The sequence below is a fragment of the Clinocottus analis genome, unplaced genomic scaffold (assembly GCF_023055335.1).
Source record: "Clinocottus analis isolate CAN_PGR_092001 unplaced genomic scaffold, fCliAna1.0.p SCAF_3, whole genome shotgun sequence".
Taxonomy (NCBI): Eukaryota; Metazoa; Chordata; class Actinopteri; order Perciformes; family Cottidae; genus Clinocottus; species Clinocottus analis.
Window position 1 is genome coordinate 357,844 of NW_027176042.1, and position 26,720 is coordinate 384,563.

A 26,720-nucleotide genomic window follows, 5' to 3' on the forward strand; every position below is an offset into this window, starting at 1 on the left:
ACACTCAAAATGCAACAAAAATTGCCCCAAAACTTAGTAACAACTTGTCTTTATAACCAAAGTTGACCAGTAAACATGTCCCCTTCATCCGACTGCATAGCCTCCAGTAAGTATGCCCCGCTAATCCCAATGTACACCAGACATATAGCTGATACACTTTAGCGTCAAGGACGCAACATACAAGCATGTGCTGCTACAATAAAGAAAACATATATTAATAACACAAAATTGACCAGTAAACATGTCCCTATCACACAACTGCACAGCCTTTCGTAAGTATGCCCCGCTAGTCAACGCACATCAAACATATAGCTGATATACCGTAGCGATTAGACACACTATACATATAAAGCATGTGCTGCTACAATAAGAAAAAGATGTAAACATCATATCACACATTTAACACTCACATACCAGTTGACAATAATTGACAAGTGGTTTCACCACCTTCCCAGAACAAGTAACAGTCATTTATGGCTCACTGATGCCGGTACCTAAAACAGTTCCTGTGTCACCAGCGATCCATGGCTCCCCAACCCCACAGTCCCCCTCTGGTGCCCCCTCGTCCTGAAGCGAAGGAGCACAGTGAGGAGAAGCCGGGAGGCTACTTAGAGAACCGATAGGTACAGTGTACGGTTTCAGTCTATCATCATGAGCAACCTGCTCCGGTCCGTGGAGCTCCAGAGAACTGTAGCTCTCGTCAATTACCCCATCCGCCAACAGGGCCGCCACTTGCCGGTCAATTTCTCCTTTTAATGCAGAATAGTCAGTCTGCACAGCCTCCGGCAGGCTATCCCGCAAGAGAAAACAGCCCTGGTCAGCCACTTTGGTAAGATCCGGGTCAGTTCATTCTCATAGTCACCTTCAAAGCCGCCTTCACACCTCGCAGGGGAAGTCCTCCTGTGGCTAACGTTAGCTAACTAGCTCACTTTGGCGGATATTGTACTTCCATTTGTTCTATGGATAGAAAATGACTTTAAATTAAAGGGATAGTTCTGGTGTCGTGAAATGGGGTTGCGTACTTATCCATAGTCAGTATAATATTTATAGTATATGGCAGTCGATACTTCACCAGTTTGGAGAAACAGACAGCAAACAGGAGCCAAGTAAGGTACCTGCCAACAGCAAACCATATTTTAGCCCCTAAAAGAATGACCCACCTAAAAAAGATATGAGTATAAGTGTAAGCTACATTTAACATATTTATAACTTTTAGTTTTTCTCTTTTTGTCAACGGAGTTTTAATGGATTTAAAGAGCGCTTAGATAAGTTTCATTTATCAGGACTGTATTAAAGGCAAGATAAAGCCCTGAACATATTCTAAATATAGCGTACAATGAAACTGATATTGTTTTTTTCCCCCCAGGTGCGCCTTTCTTTTAGTTGTCTGAAATACGCTCTGCCTCTGCCCTCGTCCACATGAGTAGATTGTTTCTTCCTGTGCTAGTATTCCTGTGCTTCTCCAAATCGGGGCGTGCAATATGCCATGTAATGTATAGGTAATACACGAAAAAGGGATGATAAGATGAATAAGCAGCTGTCTGCTCAACACTTCAGACACATCAACTGTGATAATTTGTCAATGTGTTAATAATTGACCATAAAATGAATTTCAGCACAGGCTTTAATTTGCTTAATATAATTGGTAGTCATTTGTATCCAAACATATTGCTAAACACACTACTCCCATTTCACCAACATGTTTGTTGCTTAATTATGCCGGTTGTTAAAGACCACGCGTGAAGACAAATCAGTAATTGTTTTATTCGCCGTATTTATAATCCACATCCTGAAACCAATTCAACACAAATTATTAACAAATAACATGAAGGTATGATTTGTTCCGCAGCCTTCACATAACATGCACATGCCCATAGATAAATGTTCGCTTCACAGGATTCATTAGCTACATACAGCAATATTTGTACTACCACTGTGTCCTTCACCCATATCCTTCATTTCACTTACACCGTCACACTCTCTCAAATGTATGTGTGTGTGTGTGTGTGTGTGTGTGTGTGTGTGTGTGTGTGTGTGTTGTTAGCAGTGTTGTCAGCAGTGGGGGGTACGTGCTATGTTGTGAGACTCTGACAAGCTGTATTTCATGGAGCAGATGAAGCATTTTGAAGTTCTATAAATCCCTTTAAGGGTCCAGCCGGGGACTTAGCTTCTGATGCCTGTGCTGCAGCTGCTTAAGTCTCATGCTGGGGAAAAACTGGGGTCTCGTAGATGTCACTAGTGCTACTGCGTGTCTTTGCACATGTGTGGGTGAGTATAATTTCAGATTGTATGCCCTTGAAGTTCATAACCTTGGGCATTGAGACCCTGCCATACTTTTCTGAGACTTCCACAACGAAACCGCAGTCAAATATCCACACACCCTCCCCGCCCATCGACACCTTATCTTATCTCTCATTTGGAGGGTGTTGCAGGAGGGAAAGTGAACTGACAGAGTTCCAATAGGGTAGTTGTTAGACATGGCAGGGCTGTGAGCTCTGGGCTTAACTGCTGGCCGGAAAAACTTCATCTCACATCTCATTGCTCCTCCTCCTCCTCCGCTTTCTCATTCTGTCCTTTCCTGCCTCCTTCCTTCATTACTCTCCCATCCCCTCTGGTAGTCTTGCAACTCCAATCACTCGACTATTATTACCAGGGAGAGGGAACTCACACACACACACACTCACACACACACTGACTGTGACACAGTGACGGTTCATTCCATCCTTTACCAGAGCATGTCCCTCGCTGCTGGGGACCGTCAGGTACGCTTGATTCTGCTTCTTCTTTTCCTGACTTACTCTTATTCTGTTTATCTTTGCTGAATCTTACTCTCCACATGTATCTCTCTTTCCCACTCCTCCTTCCCTCACTGGCCTTCTCTCTCCCGGACAGCCAGGGGGACAAATTGGCGCCCGGCTGAGCTAAATGTGCCTGGTGCTGAGAGCCAGATGGTACTGGCGGAGGGATGGAGGGAGCAAAAGCATGGATGCCACTGAAAGATGGAGCACAGGAGCCGTGGTGTGGCAGGGCAGCGTGGGGGAGCTAGCTTTGCACACTAACAACCTATTAGTGCTCAGGGGCCCGAAAGCTGTGCATAAGCTCTTGCCAGGAGCCAGTCTGACCGTGTCAGAGCATTTGGGTGTGCTTGAATCAAGACTGGGCAACACATGCAGAAAGAAGAGAAGTGAACTGCTGAGGAGTGGAGGAAGAGAGACAGATGATGTAAAGCTATCGTGATGCAGCAGGAGGGGAAGAGAGGATAGGAAAGAGACACAGACAGACAGAGAGAGAGGTGTGATGTCAGTCTGCTGCTGGGAGGTAGTGGACACCTTGTTAATTAGATTTCACTTCTCACTTCTTCTATCTCTCACTCTCCCTCTCTCTCTCTCGCAAAAATTCTGGGTCTGCCAAAGTTATGGGCAGAAGGTATCGGACTCGTCCATCAAAACTGAAGTTTAAGCAAAGGCATTACATTTCGCTGACACTTTTATCCAAAGCGACTGACGTTTTTGCTCTATACACCGTAGACACAGCAACAGGGAGAAATTTGGGGTTAAGTGCTCAAGGACACATCGACATGGATTATCTGAGCCGGGGTTCAAACCACCGATCCTTTGATTGAAAGACTGTAACGTTAACCACTGAGCCACAGTCGCCAAAAGGCAATAAGCTAACGAGACTGAGAGAGGAAACAAAGGCACAGGGCGAAAATTTAAACTGTTCATTGTAAATGTCCACCACAGCTTACAACATAATTTTACTCCCACATGGTTTTCCTGTCACATATAGGATGACTACCACCATTCCAGATGTGTTACATCACCTACAAATACAGTGATGAAGATAATTTGGATACACGATTGCCTGGTTTACATTACCTTAAAGTAGATAAGTTTAAGGTTATATAACCTCTCTCTCTCTCTCTCTCTCTCTCTCTCTCTCTCTCTCTCTCTCTCTCTCTCTCTCCCCTGCTCCAAAGCAGCCTTTTAAAAGAAATATTGGAGATGGTTGGGGATAAGCAATGGTTTGGTGCGGTTAAGCCGGTAAGAACATGGATATGACGTCTTTCTTTCAGTTTCATTCTCTCTCTCTCTCTCTCTCTCTCTATCTCCCTCTCTCTCCTTCTTCTTCGGTGACGTTCAGCTGCTCAGTGTTGATGCTCCACTTTCCTCCACATCAACTCAAACTCCAGTATTTGATGCTTACGTAACACGTAGCACAAGGTTTGGACTTCGTCAGCAGACTGATGCGATGTGGTAATTTTTCAACTGACTTTGCCCACCCTCCTCAATATTCTTCTATCATGGTGCACAAAGCTGCCTCCGCCATCCATGCAGAAGCAACGCTGGCCGTGGGCATGCTCACTCACACACACAAACACACGCACACACTCAACACGACATGTAGACGCTGACATTTAAGAAAACGAAGCAGTGTGTGTTATTGTTTGTTTGTAGATGTGAAGAAGAGTGTTTGTGCCTTGTTGAATGTGTGTGTGTGTTTGTCATGATAAGCTCAGGTCACCCCTAAACACAGTGCAAAGGGACCTTGAAGCTCTACCCCTTCCTCTGATGTGTGATTTATTAGATTTGACGTGCAACCTCTCGACACTGTACCTGTAAGAAAAACACACCTCTAATACAATAACTGTGATGGCTGAGTACCAAGCTTGCGAGGCTCACTTCTGCTGGCCTTGGTTCAAGTAGGGTAAAATGCCCTGCACTCTATTTGCAGAGCTAACCATGAGACCATGTATTAATCAATTGCAACACTGGGGTTCATTAAGGTCTATGGCAACATTCTTTTTACGTAATTCCACTGATTTAAACCGAGGGCACACATCTGCTTCGGTTGTTATCTTCATGAAGAAAATAAACGGTATGCCTCATAGTAAAAAAAAAGCTGAACTCAACTAGTTCCCAAATGTTAGTGTACTTAAACACCGGGCAGTGTTGTACCCAGTCAGGGCCTTCTAAGCCTTCTCTGCTGGCCTAAACAGAATCACAAAGTTATAGCTATTTCATAATTATTTAGTTTTTCCACAAATACACTACATGTTTTAGCTTATTTTCTCATTGCACAGCTCCTTCCTTCATTGGTTCCTCTGCTTCCTTGGGAGCGAGCTAACAGCGTCTTATCCAATCACATTTCACCTCTCTTCCTCTACAGGCCTTGCTAAAACACATGGAACAGCCTGCTAGAGTATCTGGACGTTTGATTGGTCACAGGGCCCGTGTGACCATTAACAAGCGCTGTGATTGGTCAATGTGCCAGAATGACTTCTGTCAACACAACAGAAAGCTACCTAGCTGCTACCTAGCCTCAAGTTCATGCGTGTCTTTATTAAGTGAACAGCATCGCGTGAGTCAACTCTTTTATCTGCTTTTTGTGTTTTTGCCACCTCCTGATCAAAGTCAACTTTCAACTTTGGCTTAGGCTCAACGAGGCAAATCTTTTGGTGGGCCAGATAGTCTTATTTTAGTGGCAAGTCGCTGCTCCGTTGCATCCGTAATATCTCCTGGATCATCTCTCGGCACCACTCTTCTTATTTCACAGACGAGCCACCATATTTTGGGGTTAGCAACATGCGTTATTAATACCATGACATGTTTGATCATTGACTAGTCTGAATTGACGAGAGAGTATTACATGAATGCAGTGGTGTCATAATAAGTCAACCAGTGTATTAACCTAATTTTCCACTTCACACTCACTTCAGAAGAGTTGTCACAGTGCTCACCTGTTTGTGTTGGGTGTGTTGAAAACAATTGTATTGCTGTAAAGTTCAAGAAAGGGGCGGTTCAAGTCACTGTTCCGCTTTTTTTAAAAGCTATTTTAATATTCTGTTCAGATGTACTCCTTTTTAAAATCACCCCGATATTTCTAGAAATATTAATTATTTCCAAATAAAGTTTTTTTAAGTCATCTGGTGAAAATTCCTGTTTTTTTTTTGTATATTGCAATATATGTCGCAGATGAATATCTCGCCACGCCATTTGTTTCCCAATATTGCGTAACCATGAAAACCTGACATGTGACTGAAGACCTATGTGCACACGTGTGTGTGTGTTAATGTTTGTTCATGTTTCTGTTCAAGAGTAAGCAACAATCTCGGCTATGACAAGTCAAAGGAGAGGTCAAGTAAACAATGCACCATACAAAAGGTTGTGTGTGCGTGTGTATGTTTGAATGTTTTTTTAGTGTGAACGAAGGGGTTAGAATTTAGAACAAGAAAGGAAAGGAGATTAGTCTCTATCGTTTTGCACGCACACGTTGTTTTAAACGCTTAGCCCTATATGTTAAATGCTGAGAGTTTGTGTGTGTGTGTGTGTGTGTGTGTGTGCGTGCGTGCGTGCGTGCGTCTTTCTCACTCTGTGTTTGTATGCTGACAAAAATAGCCAGTGTTGTCTCTGACAGGAACAGGTGTCCAAACATCACAACACACACTCATCAGATTAGAGGCGATGACGCTATCTTACAGAAATAATGTCTCATTTCTGTGGAAAGCTCACTTCCTTTTAAAGAATAGTTTAGCGTTTCATATTGTTTTTGATGCAGAGAATTGAATAAGATTGATTCTTAAGTCTGAATGTGAAGTATGAAGGTAGTGCCCGAATGCAGTTAGCCTAGCTTAGCATGAAGACTGGAAGCAGAGGGAAACAGCTAGCCTGGCTCAAGCCACAGTTAAAATAAATACACCTGCCGGCAACTCTTAAATCATGAGCACGTTGTATCTTGTTTGTATGATCTAAAAGACGTGAAAACAAAGCGTGTGCCCTGTAGGTGACCCTTTCATATCAGGTCACAAGGTACAAATCAAGAAAAAACATGGTAGAAATCCCCCCAAGAAACATGTTAGGTATCGAATTAAACATAAAAAATCAGGGCTACAATAATATATAATCCCCAAGTACAACCTCTAAACACAACTCAAACAATAAATATAATTAAGGGTTAGGTGAGGGCTTAAAGGGCTACGGAAAATGTTATGCTCCAAGCAACCAGCATAAACTAATCTGTTGTTTATCAAAAATAGTTAGACATAACAAAAATAGTAATCAATAGCTTCACATGACCTCCCCTAAAACTACAAATATTCATATTTTCTTTCTGTAGGGATTCAATTAAACACTTAGAGCCAAGATAGATGGTTCCCATCTGCTTCTATTCCTGATGCTAAACTTAGCGAATAACTTCCTGGCTCACAGACTTGAGAGTGGTATCGATCTTCTCATCTGCTAAAACAATAAGCAGATTTCCCAAAATGTTGAAAATGTTCATTTTCCCCTCATTTTAAGCCCTTTAAGGCAAATTAGTAATTTGGGATTTTGGGCTATATATTATACATTTCATTTTATTTTCATTTTTTAAATCTACCTTTTACAAGTCAAAATATTAAACACAGACATCTAGAAAATAGTGGAAATATAGGAATATATGAGCAATAAATATATGGAAGAGCAACAGTGATCTGCTTTTGTGTCTGACACACAGTGTCTGCTCTCTCAATGCTTTACGCACATGCACACACACACACACACACACGCACGCACACGCACACACACACACACACACACACACACTAGCCTTACAACACATTCTACTTGACAGTGTCGGAACAGTTTTTCTTATACAGAAGTGGAACAGGCAGTATGTTTGTGTGTGTGTGTGCGTGTGTGCGTGTGTGTTTGCCTACGTCATAAGCATGTGTGCGCAGGCAGGCGTGCGTGCCTGTGTGTGTGTGTGTCTGTTTAAAACCTAATTTATCTTTGGGAAAACCCATCTCTGAGGGCTGAATTAGAAGCATTTTGCACTGTAATGGGCTGACATGTTAATCTGAAACTCTATTCTCTGTAGCTAATGAACATATCCATCCTAGTCTCTCGGCGTGTGTGTGTGTGTGCGTGCGTGCGTGTGTGTGTGTGTGTGTGTGTGTGTGTGTGTGTGTGTGTGTGTGTGTGTGTGTGTGTGGAAGAGAGACATAGATCTGACAGTTCTGGGTCGGACCAGTCCCATGGAGTCAGGGGACCTACAGAAGACGTACCGAAAACAGAAATGCGCACGCACACACACACACACACACACACACACACACACACACACGTTGCAGGTGAAGATGACAAATGTTTGTAGGCAAATGAAAAGAGAAGAGTGGTTGGATTTGGGCAAAAAAGGCTGCCTCGCCGTGCCAACACTCGTACATCAGTCTACACCTTGGGAGCCGAGAGAACCGAACACACACATATACAAAAATACATCTCACGTCGTCAGCAACACACATGTCGACAGAATGACTGGGAGGCAACACAACAAAGGCGGCGGGAGCAAAGTGATATTGCATCGTAGTCAAGGGCACACACACATCAACTACTGTATGTTAATCGCAGCCGCGAATCGGCCTAATTACCGGCGACGCGTATAGGATGGCGGGGTCATCGCCTACCGCTACAACGTGGCTCCAATTTCAAACTTGACATACCGGATGCAGTATGTTCTTTCTTTTCTCCACACTTCCTTTACATCATGACAAGATGCCCCGTTGCAATTTACAATGATGCATCAAGGTCAGACTCATCTTCCTTCAGTTGAGCACACACAAACCGGAGTAGAAATCCATTGCAACTGAGATTCTCTCTCATTTCTCAGGATTGCTTCACCCACTGTCCATTGCATCATCTCTCTGCTGTGTCAGCTGTGGAAATGACCACTACTGTGTTTTGTGCATGAGTGTGGTGTTTTGAGAATGAGAGAGAGAGAGAGGAGAGAGCGAATGAGACAGCTTTTGCATGTGCGCGCCAGTCATAATGTCTGCATAATGTCCCTGAGGTCTATGACTGTATAACTAATACTTGTATTATTGCTAGAATAAAACATTACGCTGAACCAAGCAGGATTAGAAAACAAGCATGACAGCCTCTTCCCACTCTCTCCTCTCTCTCTCTCTCTCTCCATCTTTTTTTTCTCTCTCTGACACACATACACATACACACACGAACAGACATGTATGCAAGTGTGGAGGCAAGCAGCCCAGGGCCATGTACACTAGCAAGCGGCCATGTTTCTTTCACAAGAGGCTGCGGTGAGGCTGTCATCGTCAGCATGCTTCTCTCCCTCGCTCATACGCTCACACACGCGCGCACACACACACGCACACGCAAACTGTACTGTGACATCATGCCACGCATTTAGACCAGGGGGTCAGAGGGTAACGCAGTTTTATGTGCCGAGGCTTCATTGTCGTCATGCTCGGTGACTGCACCAGCCTTTATTCAGCTCTCTTTTTTCTCAAATACACACACACACACACACACACACACACGCATGGGCGACACACGTCAAAGATATCCCAGTTTAACGTCAGCACCTTTCAATCACATTACTGCTGGCAGGCAGGTCGCCGAATACAGAGGTGAGGCTGGTTCAATCCATATAATGATAGGTGGGCCCTGCCCTCTTCTCTGACCGGCAAGGCTCTCGACAACTGTCTGAGACCTCGACAGTCTGAGCCAGCAATCTTCCTCGTGTTAGTACAAACCTTCCATCCATCTCCTATCCATCTTTCAACCTGTACCCACCAAACATTTAGATCCTTTTGGCTTCCGAAGTAGCATCATCCTCACAGCTATGGTGATTTATTGGCAGGGGTGCGCTCCTCGGCAGAAGTCTATACCTCCAGAACAGTCGTATTCAACTTTCTCAGGTCTACTAGCTCTAGCGGCGGGACTTTAGATTTGTCGCTGTGTTTCAACCCAACAACCCTTTTATCGAGGCATAGTGTCATTTCATCAGTGGCCATGTTAACCTGCTAATTAGCCTCGAGGCCAAAATTAGCCTCCCACTTTCTGAGCAAGCTTGATGTATTGTGTTTGCTATATTGTTACCTGGCTGGTATAGCCAAAAGTTAAGCACGCGACTGAAATAAGTCAGGTCTTAATATGACATCTTGACACAGATTAGATGAAGCAGGGTCCACGTTTTCACTTAAAATAGCACAAAACATCAGTGGTGGCCTTTGAGTTACACACTCTGCCTGTAATTGGAAATCCAGCGTCAGTAACAGAGGTTTCAACATCACCACTGACCAACACACAGTGTAGACATCTGTCCAATCCCACACCACATGTGTACCTTCCGGTTGCTGCTCCTCCCTTGGACAAAAATATCACCCATCCACACCCTCCTCCCCCCCAAAAAACCCAGCAGCCCTCGACCCTCCTCACCTGAGGCAGCGCGGCGTTGATCTGCCGCTGGAGCACGTCCCTCTCGTGCAGCGCCCCCTGCAGCTTGGTCTGAGACTGGATGAGGGTCTCCTGAGTCTCCCTGAGGGACTCCAGGAGCTTGTCCCTCTCGTCCAGCATGTTGACCATCAGCTGCTCGAAGTTGGCCTCCTGGTCCGAGCCGTTCGGGACGCCGCTGGTGCCTCTGGGAGGACCGGCCGAGTCTCCCTCGTTGATGGTCGGCATCACCTCGCACATCATCTTCTCCCCCCCCACACACACACACGCCTCCTTGCTCAACGGTCTGGGCAACGCTATAGGACAATGTCGCTGTCGGGATGGAGAATGGGGATGTATGTAGGGTTATAAACCAGATTATCTAACTGATAAGAGGGCCTTTTAACGCCCCACGGCGACGGAGCGCCAATGCAATCGTATTACGCGTCTGTATTACTCCCCTTTGCATTACATTCCGCGTGCGTCAAACGTGCATCCGTATGTCGCCTTACCTAATCAGAGTGATGGAAACGACGAGATGATGGTTGACCTTTCATCCATAATACCGGCGTTTTTTTTTCCTCCACCCCGTGAGCAGATCCGCCCTGCCCGGCGCGCCGCGCACTCACATGTAGAAATCCCGGCGTGGTGTGATTGACAGCTCAGAGATAGACGGGTGGGTTTGGAGGGGTGGTGCTCGCGAGCACGATGGAGATCATAGCACATTGGCAGGCAAATGAATATATGTTTGTTTTTAAAAAGAAGGAAAAATATCCGACAGGAAATGTTCAATCTGCGTCCCTAGACTTGGGGACAGTGGGAGCGAGTGATATCTGCATCCGCCTTCTCCGCTTCCATCTCTCCACACACACTGCAACCGAGCCGACGCTCACTCCTCCTCACCACACACACACACACACACACACACACACACACACACACACACACACACACACACACACACACACACACACACACACACACACACACACACACACACACACAGCGTCTAACATATAGGGCTATATGTGGTCAGGAAGCACATGCGGACTGCAGGACGGTCACTATGTCACAGCACCAAACTCTGTACTGATGTCGTGCTTCTGCCGCGTTCACGGACTTGATTATTAAACTGGTAAAAATGCAATTCACTTTTCACATCAGCACCACTAAACGCGTTCATGACCCGGCAGCTCCTGAGACACGATGCACGGTCTTGCAGCAGTTGAACGGAGGCAGTGAGCAGCGCACCCTGCAGGATCTACAGTTAATTCAAGATTATTCATATTAACAGTCGTCAATTTTTGTACGGAAGCTCATTTACACCATACACACACACACACACACACACACACACACACACACACACACACACACACACACACACACACACACACACAAAGTCATAATTATAAGATACAAAGTTATAATTATGGAATAATAAAGTCGAAATTATGAGATAAAAGTCATAATTATGAGATAAAAGTCCTTATTAGAGACATGTGAAGACAGCGCAAGCAGCGCATGCGCACTTACTATCACATGATTATGACTTTTTATCTCATAATTATGACTTTTTATCTCATAATTTTGACTTTACTATCTCATAATTATGACTTTTTTTAATTATTTTTTTGTTTTGGAAATGGGCTTCCGTAGTTTTGGCTGTGCATTGCTCGGAGTGAGTATAAGGAGTCTCACTAAATTGTTTAGTTGCCATTTATTCCTCAGCACCTGAAGGCTAGGTCCATATCAACCAGTAGTCAATATTGCATTTATCTAAATCAATGAATTACATAAAGTTAATTTATCATGGAAAGACACATTTAATTAAATTGAGCTTTTTGGAAGAAATGTGTCTTTCCTGATTACGAAAAGGTCTAAACCCATAACATATTACACATCATTAAATCCTTCAATTATGTATTAATTTCCTCCTCCGCCGATATAGATTATTACATTTTTAACAATTTTTTTTTAAATCAATTTTTAATATGAGTAAATAAGGATTATTCATTCACATAATCAGAGCTGGAAGATCACAATTTAGGTTTAAAAGCCTCCACTCATTTATATTTAACCTCTAATCTTAGTTTAGAAGATTTATTACTATTAATTGTAATGAATGATGCATTAATATGTCCATTATTTCAATGTTGAAACTGGAAAAGTTTGGCCTGATATTTTTTGCCATATAGCTTGTAAATTTCACCATCAGTGCAGTCTTATTTTAATCCATAATAATACTTTAGGGGTTGAACTATTCATCTGAATCTACAAAGTTACTAAGGTATCAACTACATGTGCGATAGTAAAAAGTACTCTCCTCTATTTTTTCTCTGAATAGTAGTGGAAATAACTCAAAGTACCTCCAAATTATACTTAACTGATTAGATTGCAATTATGTTTTTCATTTAATTACAAAGGATTATGTTGGGACGTTAGATAAAGGACATACATGTTTATGTATAAAGATAAGAGTTTTTTTTTTTTTTTAAAGGTTTTGCTTGTAATTGATTCCAGCTTTATGTCAAATTGCAGGGCTGTTATCGAGTGAGATTTGATTTTAATGGTTGACCGTAGTTGTAGGTTGGATGAGTAACAATGAGAATAGATCTTGCTATTGTTACAAAAGCTGTGTATAAGGGGACACAACGGCTACCAATGAGAAGAAACGTTCTTCTGAAAACTCATCTGATTAGTCTCTAAAGTTGGAGAAACACAAGAAAGTTACTGTGATGGCTTTTGTCAGGGAGTAATTTCTCAAGGCCTCTCCTTTTTTGGTCTTCACTGAACTTCAGCATTTAAATCAAATGTTGCTTTGTTTATATAATTCATTCTATGAGCTGTTGCTCACATTGAGTTTTAATGGCTTTGACAACAATGTTTGAGGCTGTGGCTTGCAGCACTTTCACAAAGTACTTACAGGTCACTGAACACAGCTCTGTGGATCATTTTAACATTGTCACTCTTCGGTCTGACAACAATCTAAACGATTTCTGCCAATGTCTTCCTTCTGTGACCGCTGATTGTTATAAGTATACCTGGCCCAGTGATGTCTGGTGTGCATTTGAAAATGTATGAGAGGCAGAGTGATGTGATCTGTACTTTAGAAATGTTCTGATATTGCTCTTGAGTGAGATGTGGATGGGCGCATCAAACGAGTGACACGGGAACAATCTCATGGTTTCAGCATTTTTGAGGATATCAAATGCACTAATACATAAATACATACAAATGTGATACACAATATTAAAGCGGAAATCGAGAAATACAAGGAAAACCGATTTTCACCACTGTCGATCAACAAAGGATAATTTTATTTTGTTTCTGGTTTTCGTACTTATGAAGCATTCTGAAAAGAAGCCCAGCTGCTTCAGAGCTTACTCAAAAAAAAACGTACTCATAATTGACTGATGAGTCGTAATTTGCTAATAAAATAAGGGGACAGACCCACTTTTTCACACTTTTGGGCATTGCCATGTTCGCAATAACCAGTAGAGGGCAGTAAAGCAGCAGCGGGGGAAACGACGGCGATACTCTCGCGTTACTTGCATCGTTACGTCATTCCATGATGGCTGAAGATCCTGGCGGAACATTTTTCAATTTCTTCCTCATTTTTCTTTCTTTCTCTCTACCCCAGCTTGCCATAGAGACATGGCAGGGCCCACAGGCCCGTTAAGCGTTCACAGATCATTCGTGTCGACATGCCCAAGAAAGGGAACCGAAAACGGCTGAAATTTCGAGCCGGGGACGTTTGTTCAGAATCAGGTAGCTAACAAGCTAGTTTACGTTTACATTGGCCGGCCGGCTAATGCTGCCTAGCCCATAAGTCCACGAATAGGCCCCGCCCACTGTTAGCACTCAAGACCGCTGGGATTCAAATGGTTTCCCTCTTTAATTTACAACAACGACATTAAATTATTTAACTCGTATGCAGTTTAGTCAAAGTGAGTCCTTACTACGGTGACCTTTTAGCGATAGTTTTATGTTATTAGCAAGCGCTAAAACGTAGATACGTCCAACGTCAAAGCTGACGTAATTGACGGTTACGTTACGTAAGTTAATGTCAATAGCTAGCGTTAGCTACCCTACTGTATGTAGCTAGTGGCCATTGCTTGTTCTGCTGATCGATTTGAAAGACATGACTTCTCGACAGTATGAATATTAGAAAAGCTGTCTGTTTTTTCTAGTGACCGTTGCTGATTATGCTGATGCCGACCCGGCCGTTGTGAAGTCAGGGAGGGTGAAGAAGGCTGTTGCAAATGCAGTTGAGCAGGAAGGTAATATTCATTGTGTGTAGCGTCACAGCCTGACATATCCGTACATTAATAAATTGACATTACAGTCTCATTTTGTCCATGTCTGAACAGATTATTCAAATGTCTAACTGTGTTTCAGTGAAATTGCTCTGTGGCCTGGAGGCATCGCAGGGTGCTGGAGAGGAGGTCACAGCCGATGCTTTGGATAGCAGTGATGACCTCCACCCTGAAGACGATAGAGAAAATGATATTAAAGTGGCTCACAAGAAGAAAAACAAGAGGAGAAAGGGTACTATTTGTATAAAATCTGTAATACATGAAGATGAATGAGGCATACAATTAAGGACTGAAAAGATGGTTTGCTTGTTTTCACAGAAAGCAGCGAGAGCAGTGATGGAGGGGAGTATCCTGTGGATATTTGGTTAATGCTCGCCTCCTATATTCGGCCCGAGGATGTGTGCAGATTTGCTCTAATTTGTAGGAATGCCTGGACAGTCACATGCACCGCTGCCTTTTGGACCAGGCTCTACAGAAGGTGAGGTTGTTGTAATATTACTACACTAAATTGTGAACAGATAACAAGTGCGTCTATTTATTCCTAACAATATTTCTTTGACAATTTGGTGGCACCTCTCTACTACTGGTAGCAAGTCTCTGACTAGTCGTGATACTCCTGTGAAAACTACTGGCACTGGCAGCACCTACGGACACCTAACTACATATTCGGAAAGGACATGGGGAGATATTTGACTTGTATTTTAAAAAAAAAAGAAGCTTTGATACATAGTTTAAAATCCTTTTGAAAAGACTTATTAAGCCCGGTTTATTTTAATTATTTTAGCCAATTGTTGTAAATAACTATAAAAGTAATTAAACAAGTGAATGCATTTCTGATTGACGAATGACTGCAAACATTTTGACTTTTCTATATTTTTATGTTGATGTACACTACCGTTCAAAAGTTTGGAGTCACTTAGAAATGTCCTTATTTTTCAAAGAAAAGCCCTGTTTTTATTAATGAAGATAACATTAAATGAGTCATAAATACACTTTACATTGTTTATTTGGTAAATGACTATTCTAGGTGGAAACGTCTGGTTCTTAATGAAATATCTACATATAGGTGTATAGAGGCCCATTTCCAGCAGCATCACTCCAGTGTTCTGATGGTACATTGTGTTTGATCATCGCCGTACAAGATTAATGGATGAGTAGAAACTCCTTGTGCAGTGATGTTACACAGCTGAAAACAGTCCTGCTGGTGCGGGAAGCTATAAAATTGTTCTTCCTTTGAGCTAGTTGAGTATCTGCAGCATCACATTTGTGGGTTCATTATACTCTCAAAATGGCCAGAAAAAGAGAACTTTCATGGGAAACTCTCCGGTCTGTTCCTGTTCTTAGAAATGAAGGATATTCCATGCGAGAAATTGTGAGGAAGCTGCAAATTTGTCTGAGTGATCCCAAACTTTTCAAAGGGTGGTGTATGTCTTGTTCCATTTTTGAATGACATTTGCTTACCACTGTCCTGGCGCTCGCCACAGACTTGCCTCACGCTCGCCACTGCCAGTAATCCCACTTGCTGTCTCTCCTCTCCATCTCTCACAGGCACTACAAGACTGATGCTGACCTGCCGTTCCGTCTCCAGCCTGACTGCATTGACAGGATGTGCTCCCTTCGTGCCCGTGTGATTCGCTCCCTGTTCCATTTGTATGAGCCATTCACCTTGCGTGTCTCAAAAATCCCCGCCCTGCCAGAATCCACACCGACAACTGTGCTTAACTCCAAGGTAAATAGTTTGACCTGTAACTTTACGGATGTGAAGCTTACGTTTTGTATTTATTTTATTTATGACGTGTTGGTATTGCAAACTATTAGCTTGAGAGCTTAAGAGATCCTGCCTTTTAATGCGAATGCACCAATGACTGAATAGAAAAACTCAAAGCTAACCGAGCCTGCTGATGTGATATCCAGACTAAGTTGAACTCTTCATGATAGAGGACCTTGTGTAGTCTTGACACATCTCATTTTGTCTCATTTCTAAACATTTTAAACCATAAAGACACCAGGAAAAAAAAATATATTTGCATGTCCAAACTTAAACTAGCCTTTAATTATGTAACATTTTGATTTTATGAGTTTAATATTTCCTGTCGCAGTGTTTGCTGTTCTGGGTCAGAAAGGTGTTAGGCACTCGGCCTGAGGCATTGTGGGAGTTCAACTTCAAGTTTCTTAAGCAGGTAAAAAAAAAAAGAGGTTGTTTAAAATCAACTACACTTCTTTCCTCATACAATAACTTTTTACATAGTCAGTAATACCCTGACAATGCTGTAAAGTTTATTTTTGTGTATTATTGTGGTCAACAGAGACACAGTAAGAATGGTTGTGCCAAGTCCTTGTGCATGCCCAGACAATACGAAGATGTCCACACGAACCCAGACTCTGACTGCTACATGCTTCAGGTCACCACGCTCAACTTCATCTTCACCCCCGTGGTTATGGGCATGACGCTGTCCCTGGTTAGTAACTCTTAATTTCTTAATGGCTATAAGATACTACTTTATTTGGTAAAGAGAGCACAGACCGTTCTTTTTACCATTTGCATGTGTTCACCTGTAGCAACCTGTGTTAGTAATGATATGTTATCAACATTTTTTTCCCCAATGACACCTACGGAGAAGGACATTACTTTTGTATGAGTTACAGTCTATAAGAGATTGTAAGTGTTTATCACAGTTACATAAACAGCTGAATGAATGGAAAAAAAACGGTCTCTTTCATGTGAATCACCTCAAAAACATCCAGATTCTTCCCACCCACTAGCAACATCTTTTGTCATTATATACTAACAATAGTATTATTATTTCTTCAAGAGTCTGTAGTATATTAAGCTTTTGCATGAAAGGTTGCAATGCCATTGTTATGCCTCTGCACAGACAGTTGGCCAGAGGCCGTATGTTGTCGGTTGACTGTCCATCCATTTTTATGAACGCAATATCTCAGGAAAAAATGGAGATAATTTTGTTTCAAATTTGGCACAAACGTCCTCCTCAACTCAAGGCTATACTGATTTGAATATCAGTCACAAAACATGTTTTGGCCGTAAGATTCCATATTTAAGATTCAAAATGTTTTTACTGTCATAAGCACAGATAACCGACAGTTATTCTGTACAATGAAAAGCTTATTTTAATCAGTCCTCCTAACACAGAATAAACTTAAGGTAAGAAATTAAAGATTTTGGAAAAATATAGATGTAAAATTGTGTTCTGGGATCTGGCAGAAGTGTGTTTGGTTATGAGCAAGTATAACAACTACATTAATGAATAAAGTATATATATATATATATATATATATATATATATATATATATATATATATATATATATATATATATATATATATATATATATATAAATATAACCACCCAGATCAGGGATCAATAACCAAACTATAAATGAAGTCTACAAATTGGTGTTCACTTAAATTTGTACTATGCCACATTAAGAGGGAACAATGGAGGTTGAATTTGATTAAAATTGGTATAATTCAACCCAAATCAAGCTGTTGAACTGCCAGCTTGGCCCAATTATACAAATTTTCAACCACATGGGAAAGTCCCAACAATTGTAACATGACACTTGGCTGCAATTCTAGTTGATTATGAAATGGTATGCTAAGATCCTTAACTCCTCTCCTAAGTTGAACCGGTTTGTCTCCGTCTTTCTTACAGTTCACAATCAACGTCAGCACAGACATGCGGCATCACCGTGTTCGCCTGGTGTTCCAGGACACGCCTCTCCAGAGGGGGAACAAGAGGGGGGATCAGGGCGGGACCCAGGTGGTGTTGGACCCAGTACACAGCGTAAAGCTCATGGACTGGTGGCACCCGCAGTACCCCTCCTCGCCCTACGTATAGGAATCCTGCCCTGTCGGCTGAATGCCACACCAAGAACCCTGCCGTTATCTCATCATGAATATAGTATTGGAAGACTGCAAAAAACCCTGGATTTTGTTCATTCACAGTCGATTCAATATTTCAATCATTGTCAGACGGTAAAGAAACCCAACATTGACCTGGGACACAAACTCTGCCATCCAGTGTCAAAATCAAACATAGTCGCATGCCCCAAACTACCAATATAACCCCCCACACCCTACTTATAGCTTAATTTAAACATTGTTCTTCCTGGATTTCAATATTTACCACCAAATTGTTGAGAGTGAACACTATTCATTGGAAGACTGATCTTATGTAAACAAAACCGCTATATGATCAGTCCCTCTCTACTTTTTCAACCGTCCTGTAGTTGAACAGATGTAGGGCTCGGTACTGGAAATGGAAGAGGACAGCTGGGCGAGATCTCACTGCTAATTGTTTAATGTGGAACTTGTACATTTAGAGCTACCAGTTGCATAAGGAGTCACAATTCTGCCATTATATACATGTAAAAAGTGACACAAAAGTATCTTGATTTTGCACTTTTACAATGTTGCATCAATAGAGTGGTATTATTTTAAAATCATATTATTTCTTTATGTATTTAACTGGTGACACACAAGGTGACACTGCTCTTTACTGAAGGGGCCAAAGAGATGATTTACCTCAGTCTTCCACTCATCTTCTGATTTGGTTGCTGTTTCTTTTCTTTTTTTTTGATTGTTTCTTGGGTAAACACATCTTTATTGTCTCCTTCCTGACCATGTGAGCCACGTACTCTACTGCCTGCTGTGAAATGTCATTCTCTTGTGTTTCGTGTTGAATGTGCATTGAATCATACCAATCACATGCTTGATTATGATCGGGAGACAACTACCTGCCACAGAGTCATCCAGCTATCAGAGACAGTGAAAATAGTTCGACCTGGAGTAATTAACACATACATTTATTGTGAATGGAAAAAAACAATCAATTGACCACAAAACGTTTACATTTCTAAGATTAAAAGTAGGAAACAGCTGGATGTTGTGGTTTCATCAGGTGAGTTCATTTATTTAAAAAAAAAAAAGTACTGCACAGAAATAAAATCTTAAAACTGCCCATTCAAAATGCCTCCAGTCTTGTCATGAACTGTTGATTTACAATATATTATTTTTGATTGTGCTAACCTCATGTTGTCATACTGGGTATTACTGATGTTCTCATGTCATTAGTGCACTTATAAAAGTGAAGACAAGTGGTGGTTCTTGTGTAGTTGTATTTCACCGTCATCTGCTGGGGGGAGCAGCATTGGAGCCGGTGACTCCAACAGACTTAACAAACTGGTTAAGAAGGCCGGCTCCATCATCATCGGCTGCAAGCAGGAGCAACTGGAACAGCTGGTGGAGAGGAGGACATATTGTACAAGCCGGACCGGCCTCGTCACCAGATCCTGCAGAGGAGCACTTTCTCCAAAAGATTCATCCAGATCCGCTGTCATAAGGACAGAGACGGGAAAACATTCCTGCCCACGGCAAGAAGACTTCACAACAAATCACCTCTGGCCAGATCCTGTGTGGACTAATTAATTATTCACTGTACACATTTAAATTTATAAACATTTATTGATTTACACGCCACACATTACAAATACACTACACATACATACATGCAGTTTGCACATTTTGCACACTGTTTAAACTTAGTTTAATTTCACACTGCAGTTATTTATATTATATTGTGTATATATTTTATATATTTTGCACACTATTTACATTTCATTTAATTTCCTTAATGCACACGGCACAGTTATTGTATTATATTATTTAATTCATATATTTTGCACAATATATATATATGTATATATATATACATATATATATATATATATATATATATATATATATATATATATATATAATTTTGTATAAATCTTTCATCCCTGTTTTTATATTTTATTTCATTTTTGTGTTTAGTTTATTCCATTTAAAATCCATTGTAAATGTATAAAGTCAGAAGGCCTCAACAGTGTCTACTAATTAAAAATGGGTCACATTAATGTCACATTAAATTGCACAGGGTTTCCACACAGCCCCTTCATGCTAACAATAATACATTACAGAGAAAGTTATTTGGGTCTAAACTAAGTGCGTTATGAATATGAAACAACATAGAAGTAAAAGAAAAGAATTGCAGGCGGTAAAAACAGATAAAGATGAAGTTGTCTCCCTTTAGCGGTGTCGTTACTCGGAAGTCTTCGGCTAAAGTTAGAGGACCTCATAAAACCTATGCAGTCAACAGGCATCACGTCATCGCCTCAAAATACCAGTCCGTGGAAGATATGGGCAAAACTACATTTCCCACAAAGCCGTCTGCGCTTTGCTATTGGTGGCGGTACAGGTGACCGCACACGCTCCGAATTGTGACAACATCTCGACGGACGAAACGAAAACAAATTAGCCTGCGAAGTGCCACTGGTGGTACACGCCGTAGCAGTTTGTGTAAATACAGAGAAACCCCAAACTCTTTCCTTTCAAACGCGACTTTTTCTTCTTCCTCCCGATAGTGTCCGGCAGGTTTGGTATCCACAGCGCGCATGAGAGAAGTGGGCACGCACTTTTCGGCAACCTGACTTCTTTCCTTCATTCTGTCTGACCTTCAGAGCGGGTAAGTGATATTTTACCTCCCGCACTGACATGTAGCTTTCTGCTACACCCGCGAGCGCGAATTCAAAGTGAGTGTTTCCCGAATTACATAGAAAGTCTCGTGATGTGTGAAGTTTAACATGAACTGTGGCAAACTTATTATTTGTCCTCGGGGGAGGCGGGGAAATAATGGCAATACTGTCATGCACTTGTCCATTACATATTGCTAGATGAATGCACACGCATTGCAGATAAGAGACATGTCCGCCTACAGCTGTACACACTAAACCTTGACATGGGCTACGAGGCGGCGAGCATCACACATCAAAGGACTTCGTTGGTCAGGCTTTTCGTCTCTGGCTCATGGTGACTCCAACTTTTAAGAAAAGAAAATACACATCCAAAACATTTCCACATGGTTACTTTATGTTTGGAAGTTTAACTTAATATTAGAACAACTAATTAACGTAATATCAAATTAAATACTACTGAAGTTTGTCCCTTTGCCTTTTAGACGGTGACATTGGTACCATTTGGGAAAACGCTGGATTAGACTATAATGCACCATTTCCCCCCCTTTTTTTTAACTGTCATCAGTGGAGAACTTCCCCTCTTGCCATTTATAAGCAGGAGTGGCCGGGCTGGTGTCAGTAACAACACCTTGGCCCAGGGGCATGCTGCTATGTATAAATTGTGGGACTGTAAACCGCTCTGCTGCCTATTCAAGTGCTTTGCTTGAAAACCCTTCATGGTGCAAAACCAAAAATAATGAAACCCCTTTTGTCCCCTCTGCAGAGTGGGCTATATTTACTTATACATACTGTGTGTTTTATTAATAGTGTGTGTGTGCGGAGTGTCAGGAACAGTTTGTTATTAAGCCTAATGCTATCCAGTAATGCAATGTCAATGTGTTAATCTAATGATTATTTACCTGGGATTTGAGCTGTGATTTTAAAAGGAACTACATGTTTTATCTTTTTTTTTTTTTTTTTGCTGTAGAATATAGTTGCATTTCTGCATAGAAGTACAGTACTCTACCTATAAATCATTGTATTCGGTGTAGTCCACGCCACTTGATAAAAGACTTCTGTGTAAGACGCACCTGTGTTTTCTCGCTCTCAGCTCCTCCAGAAACCTCCTTGCTCCTCGAGGTGCAGGTCAGGAGAGAGGATGCGAGGAAGCATAAGCTGGCCTAATGAGAAACACCAAGCACAAATGTTTGACATTCACACCCCGGTCCCTAACCTCTGACCTCTCCACCTAGCCTCTGTGATCGTCCTTTCCATTCTCCAGAACACACAATCAGGGCCGAAAGGTCAGAGCAGAAAGGTCTCAATATGTCTGACAGCTGGTAACTAATGAGCACCTTTTTGTCAAGGTTCTGCTTGTCCTCGGGACTTGTTTACTTTCGTTCTTAGCCCTTTTCTGAGAAATGTCCCTGTTGACGTCACCAATCGCTGATCCGGTGATGAAAATATTGTGTAACGAGACACTATGCCGACAAATCTTCACGTGAGAAACCAGAAATAGACAACCTAGAGCTCGGCAGTCCTAATACATTTTGTGATTGGGGCTTTCTAGTTTGGCTTTCTTGAAGAAATTGTCTTGATTCTTGTTATTCTGCGTTTGTACTCACAGTTGTATGCACTTATTCTAAGTCACTTGATTAGGAAAGATGGATTTTAAGGGACAGCATCCATGAGACACCACAGAAAAAACCCTAAATAGAGCGATGATCAAACTATCAGCAGCTAAAAATCAGTTTAATGGCTGTACATCTGTAGAAATATGCATGTACGGTGTTCATTTAGATCCTGTTTCACCTTCAATCACCACCAGTAAAAACAAAATTGCATGGAAGTTAAACTGGATCACCACAGTGAGCATTTAGGTTTCTTAGAGGTGTATTTTCCTATTTGTGTTTTGACGTATAGGCAAACAGAAATGTGATACTGTCGAACAAGCGACCTTCCACCTCTTTGTTGTTCACTGTCACTGAGCCACAGATGGGCATCCACATGCATGGAGGCAGGTTCAGCTGCGGCTCCGAGGAAATAATGTGTGTTTTGATGCATTAGAGTCACTTTGTTTGGCTCGGGCACGCACAGTATGTATGCATACTCATTTATGTATTCAAACAGACACAAACACAGAGTGAATGTGTGGATGGATGTGTGTGTTGAGGACGAGTCTTTTTGCACTTGACACTGATGCAGAGGTATAGCATGCAAGCAGTTAAACAGCAGTTATGTCATCACACGGTTTAACCTGAATTACCGATCACCTTCTCCCACTATCTCTGTTTTTGCCTCTGTCTCTCCTTTTGCGTTGTCTTTATCTGCTTCCTCCTCATTTTTGTGAATCTGTGAATGAATGAAAACATTTCCGTTGTGTAACCAGATCCAAACGCAGGATCTACTGGCACAACGTTTTGCTGAACCTGTGACACTAATACAATGCTGCCACAAATCAATGAATTATTTTAACTGAATTTAGTTATGCGCTTGTAACTCTATCATGTGCTTCTTGCAGTGTTCATATCATGTTTCCTCAAAATGCCTCTGATCCAATATCCTATCAAACAGGATCATAGAAGACGACATAGGACATCTGCTGCCTGCCTAATAATACAGTTTAAATACTCTCCATAAGGTTGGATGCAATAACCAGTTCACTGTCACTCTGTTAAATGTTACACACCTCTCCCGCCACGACAAATTCCTTGTCTGTGAAAACATACATGGCAATAAATAGTTCTGATTAAAGGAGAATAGATGAAAAGTTGAGCTTATGATCTTTAACAACGCTCGCTCATTGCCAACGCAAGCTTTTTGTACAGTGTGTAGAAGCGCTGTTCAGAATGGGACGGATGCACGTTGAGGAGGCAGTGGGGTTATGGAGTGCACGCAGTATGAAGGGTTATGGGTCAGTAAACACTGTGAGGTCACTGTCAGCAAGGTCAGATGGGATTGTTCACTGTGTAAAGCAGCGGTGACGTCCTGTAGCGCAGCAGCAGCCCGCTCAGGTGGCCAGCAGAGGAAAACACAGTTGGGTTTCAAGTCCGACTACCTCACACGGAAGGTGAGCATTTTGAATAAATGGTCAAAAGGATATCCGAGACAGCGAAACTACTGGCCATATTGGCCATATTGGACAATTTAATTTCCCTGGCTTGTATGTTTGAATGGTTGACGTGTAAAAAAAAGCACAAATAAGCACAAGCTTTACATCCTGTATGGAAAAGTGTGTGCTTGGGTCACTCTGCTGGTAAGTGATGGGGATGGGTTAATTTCCTTCAAGTAAATAAAGGCAGCGTTACACACACACATGCACCTACGTAGGCACACTGACTCGGCCCAATGGATGTACTCGTGTGTGTGTGTGTGTGTATGTGTGTGTGTAAACACAGCTCTATCCACCTGCCATATGTGCAAATCTCCCGTGACCCGAACAGTGTTTTTGCCACTTTGTGACTTGTTAAATGAGGAAGTGTCTTTGTGGTATTTCCCTCCAAAACACAAAGGGACACATAAAACAAAACTACTAAACATGTTTGTCATTAAAGCTCGGACTTTTTAAAAACCACAAGAATGACATCTTGGCATGTGCTGTGTGACAGCGTGACCCCGTGATCTCTCAGAGGTGAGGGTGGGTGGGGCTTTTCAGCGCATGTGCTGGATGTGTGACTCCACTTCCTCATCTGGTTGCCGCACCACTGTTTCATATCCTCTTTTGACTGACGGACAGCAAGTGATGGTCTTACGCAGTCTGTCTTTTATCAGCAAGAACGGCGTCTCAAATGCGTCTGTAAACACACGCTGCAGCTGACCTGATGTTTACATTTGGACAATTTACTTCTAAGTGTGAGCTGCAACGGTGTAGTTGTTGCTTTCTGCAACTTCAGAGGCCCACCATGTTTTTTTAACAGTTATATTTAGATTTTTTTATAAAGACGTTATCAGCCTTTTTTAAATATATATGTATACACACATTTCAGCTTATTTTACACACTTTAAGTTATAATATAGATTTTGTAAACAATGTTCGCAGGTAAAGCCTTTAGGACATTTTGACAATTTGTGTATTTAGTGCCTGCAGCGCAGGGTTAAATGTTTTTTAAAAATCCGATTCGTTCGATTCAATGAACATGTTATCAAACCTCAGTGTGATTGTCTTTCCTGAACACAAAGCGATCAGAAATGAAAGAAGGCAATCGCACTCGTTTCTCTTGCTGTCTCAGTTCTTTCAGCCAAACCCTGTCCGTCGGTGTGTATTGTGAAATATCTTAAAATAATGTTATTTTAAGGCTCTATACGGGATTGAAGATTCAAACATGAATCTATTGTTTGCTTATATACCCCGCCCCCCTTCTCCTCCCCACACACACACTCTCCAACATACAATATTTATATCTTATTGCTTTTGAAAGTCTGTTGCTACCAAACATTCTTACAAACTCTCAACTGAACTCTGTGCTTTCGTAATAAAATGCCCTCTGGGTTCCTCAAAGAGGTTTTTCCATTAGGACATTCCTAGTGTTCTTTCCAACAAAACTAATTGCAATCAAAACCGAAAGGTTGTTTCTCTCAATAACATTTTTGATTCAGTCTGTTTTCACATGTGAAATGACTGACTGATGCCGCGACTTTGCGAATACACTTATGTTGGATCGCAGGTCTGCCTTTGGTGAGGCAGCCGTGCTCCCATCTTCCTGTGTTTGCTGTACACACCGCAAAGATGTTTTCCAATTTCAACGTTTCTGTTGCGAGTCCACTGAGCTCGTCTAAAACAGGACATCTCTGAGGCTCTCTCAGGAACTAGTCTTTGTAGCCGAGTATCATTTGTGAAGTCTTTTTATCATTTTCAAGAGGCTGCATGGTGGTGTAGTGGCTCGCACTGACGCCTCACAACAAGAGGGGCCGGGGTTCAGATCCCAGTCTGGCAGGTTCCTTCTGTGTGGAGTTTGCATGTTCTCGGGGCAGGTTCTCTCCGGGTTCTCCGGCTTCCTCCCACAGTCCAAAAACACGCAGCTTAGGTCGACTATCCCATGCCGTCTTTGGGCGTGGAAGTCGTTGGTTTGTCTATATACCCGGTCTAGTCGTCAACACGCTCGCTGAACGATGGCGACCTGGAGTCAAAGCGAGTTGGTGCAGCTGGAGCTGATTAACATTGAAGAGCAACTGATCATTTTGCGAAGGAGGGATCCATTGTTCGTGTTTCTACTATGGCTTTTCAAAATGGCGGTATTGTGCTATGAAATGCGAGACTCAGAAAGGATGTGGTTAGCAGACCAATCACAGTCTTGCGGGCTGCGAACGGCTTGCGTAGCTTTGACGGATAGTCCAAAATTTTGGGCGACTAACACAAGATGGCTGACGGGACGCCGCAACGGGGCCCTTGCGGGTCTTGCGTGCTTGCGTTTCTGCGTAAAACCCAAGTAAAAATGACCCTTCAATTGTCTGTAGATGTTAACGTGAGCGTGATTGGTTGTCTGTCTCTATGTCTTCTCTGGCGACATGTCTGGACATGTCTCCAGGTGAACCCTGCCCTCGCCCATCAACAGCTGGGATCGGCTCCAGCACCCCGCAACCCTAAACCGGATGAGCGGTTTGGATAATAAATGAATGGATTTTTAATAAAAAACAAGGTGGACTTTTTGCACATTCAAAATTAGCATCAGTGT

The 26,720-nt window shown here is 42.1% G+C and overlaps 3 protein-coding genes across 10 annotated transcripts in view; 2 read left to right on the forward strand and 1 right to left on the reverse strand.

The window, feature by feature from the left end:
- Nucleotides 1–11,111, reverse strand: part of ppfia4 (PTPRF interacting protein alpha 4) — a 57,052-nt gene extending 45,941 nt beyond the window's left edge. For all 5 annotated transcript variants that reach the window (XM_068595098.1, XM_068595100.1, XM_068595097.1 and 2 more), the window contains exons 1-2: nucleotides 10,727–11,111; nucleotides 10,221–10,547 (exon numbers count right to left, since the gene is read on the reverse strand). In XM_068595098.1, the coding sequence (XP_068451199.1) occupies nucleotides 10,221–10,478 (258 nt within the window). In that variant the 5' untranslated portion in view covers nucleotides 10,479–10,547; nucleotides 10,727–11,111. The remainder of the gene's footprint in view (nucleotides 1–10,220; nucleotides 10,548–10,726) is intronic.
- Nucleotides 11,112–13,772: 2,661 nt separating this feature from the next.
- Nucleotides 13,773–19,523, forward strand: tmem183a (transmembrane protein 183A). Of its 2 annotated transcripts, none has more exons than XM_068595101.1 (8): nucleotides 13,773–13,985; nucleotides 14,408–14,497; nucleotides 14,616–14,765; nucleotides 14,852–15,011; nucleotides 16,082–16,262; nucleotides 16,633–16,713; nucleotides 16,840–16,992; nucleotides 18,207–19,523. In XM_068595101.1, exons 1-8 carry the CDS (start codon nucleotides 13,922–13,924, stop codon nucleotides 18,390–18,392), a joined length of 1,065 nt encoding a protein of 354 aa, XP_068451202.1. In that variant the 5' UTR covers nucleotides 13,773–13,921; the 3' UTR covers nucleotides 18,393–19,523. The 2 variants fall into 2 exon arrangements, with proteins under 2 accessions (XP_068451202.1, XP_068451203.1); XM_068595102.1 differs by lacking the exon at nucleotides 13,773–13,985 and adding an exon at nucleotides 14,062–14,164.
- Nucleotides 19,524–20,866: 1,343 nt separating this feature from the next.
- The window catches only part of tfeb (transcription factor EB), a 29,278-nt gene continuing 23,424 nt past the window's right edge, over nucleotides 20,867–26,720 (forward strand). For all 3 annotated transcript variants that reach the window (XM_068594486.1, XM_068594487.1, XM_068594488.1), the window contains exon 1: nucleotides 20,867–21,059. The gene's annotated coding sequence lies outside the window, so the exon portion shown is untranslated. The remainder of the gene's footprint in view (nucleotides 21,060–26,720) is intronic.

Bases quoted from the DNA above. Each gene is read 5' to 3' on its own strand.
- tmem183a (XM_068595101.1), top strand. From the start codon at position 13,922: ATGCCCAAGAAAGGGAACCGAAAACGGCTGAAATTTCGAGCCGGGGAC. The intron at 14,498-14,615 runs GTAATATTCATT...ACTGTGTTTCAG, and splicing joins AAATGCAGTTGAGCAGGAAG to TGAAATTGCTCTGTGGCCTG. The intron at 15,012-16,081 runs GTGAGGTTGTTG...CATCTCTCACAG, and splicing joins TGGACCAGGCTCTACAGAAG to GCACTACAAGACTGATGCTG.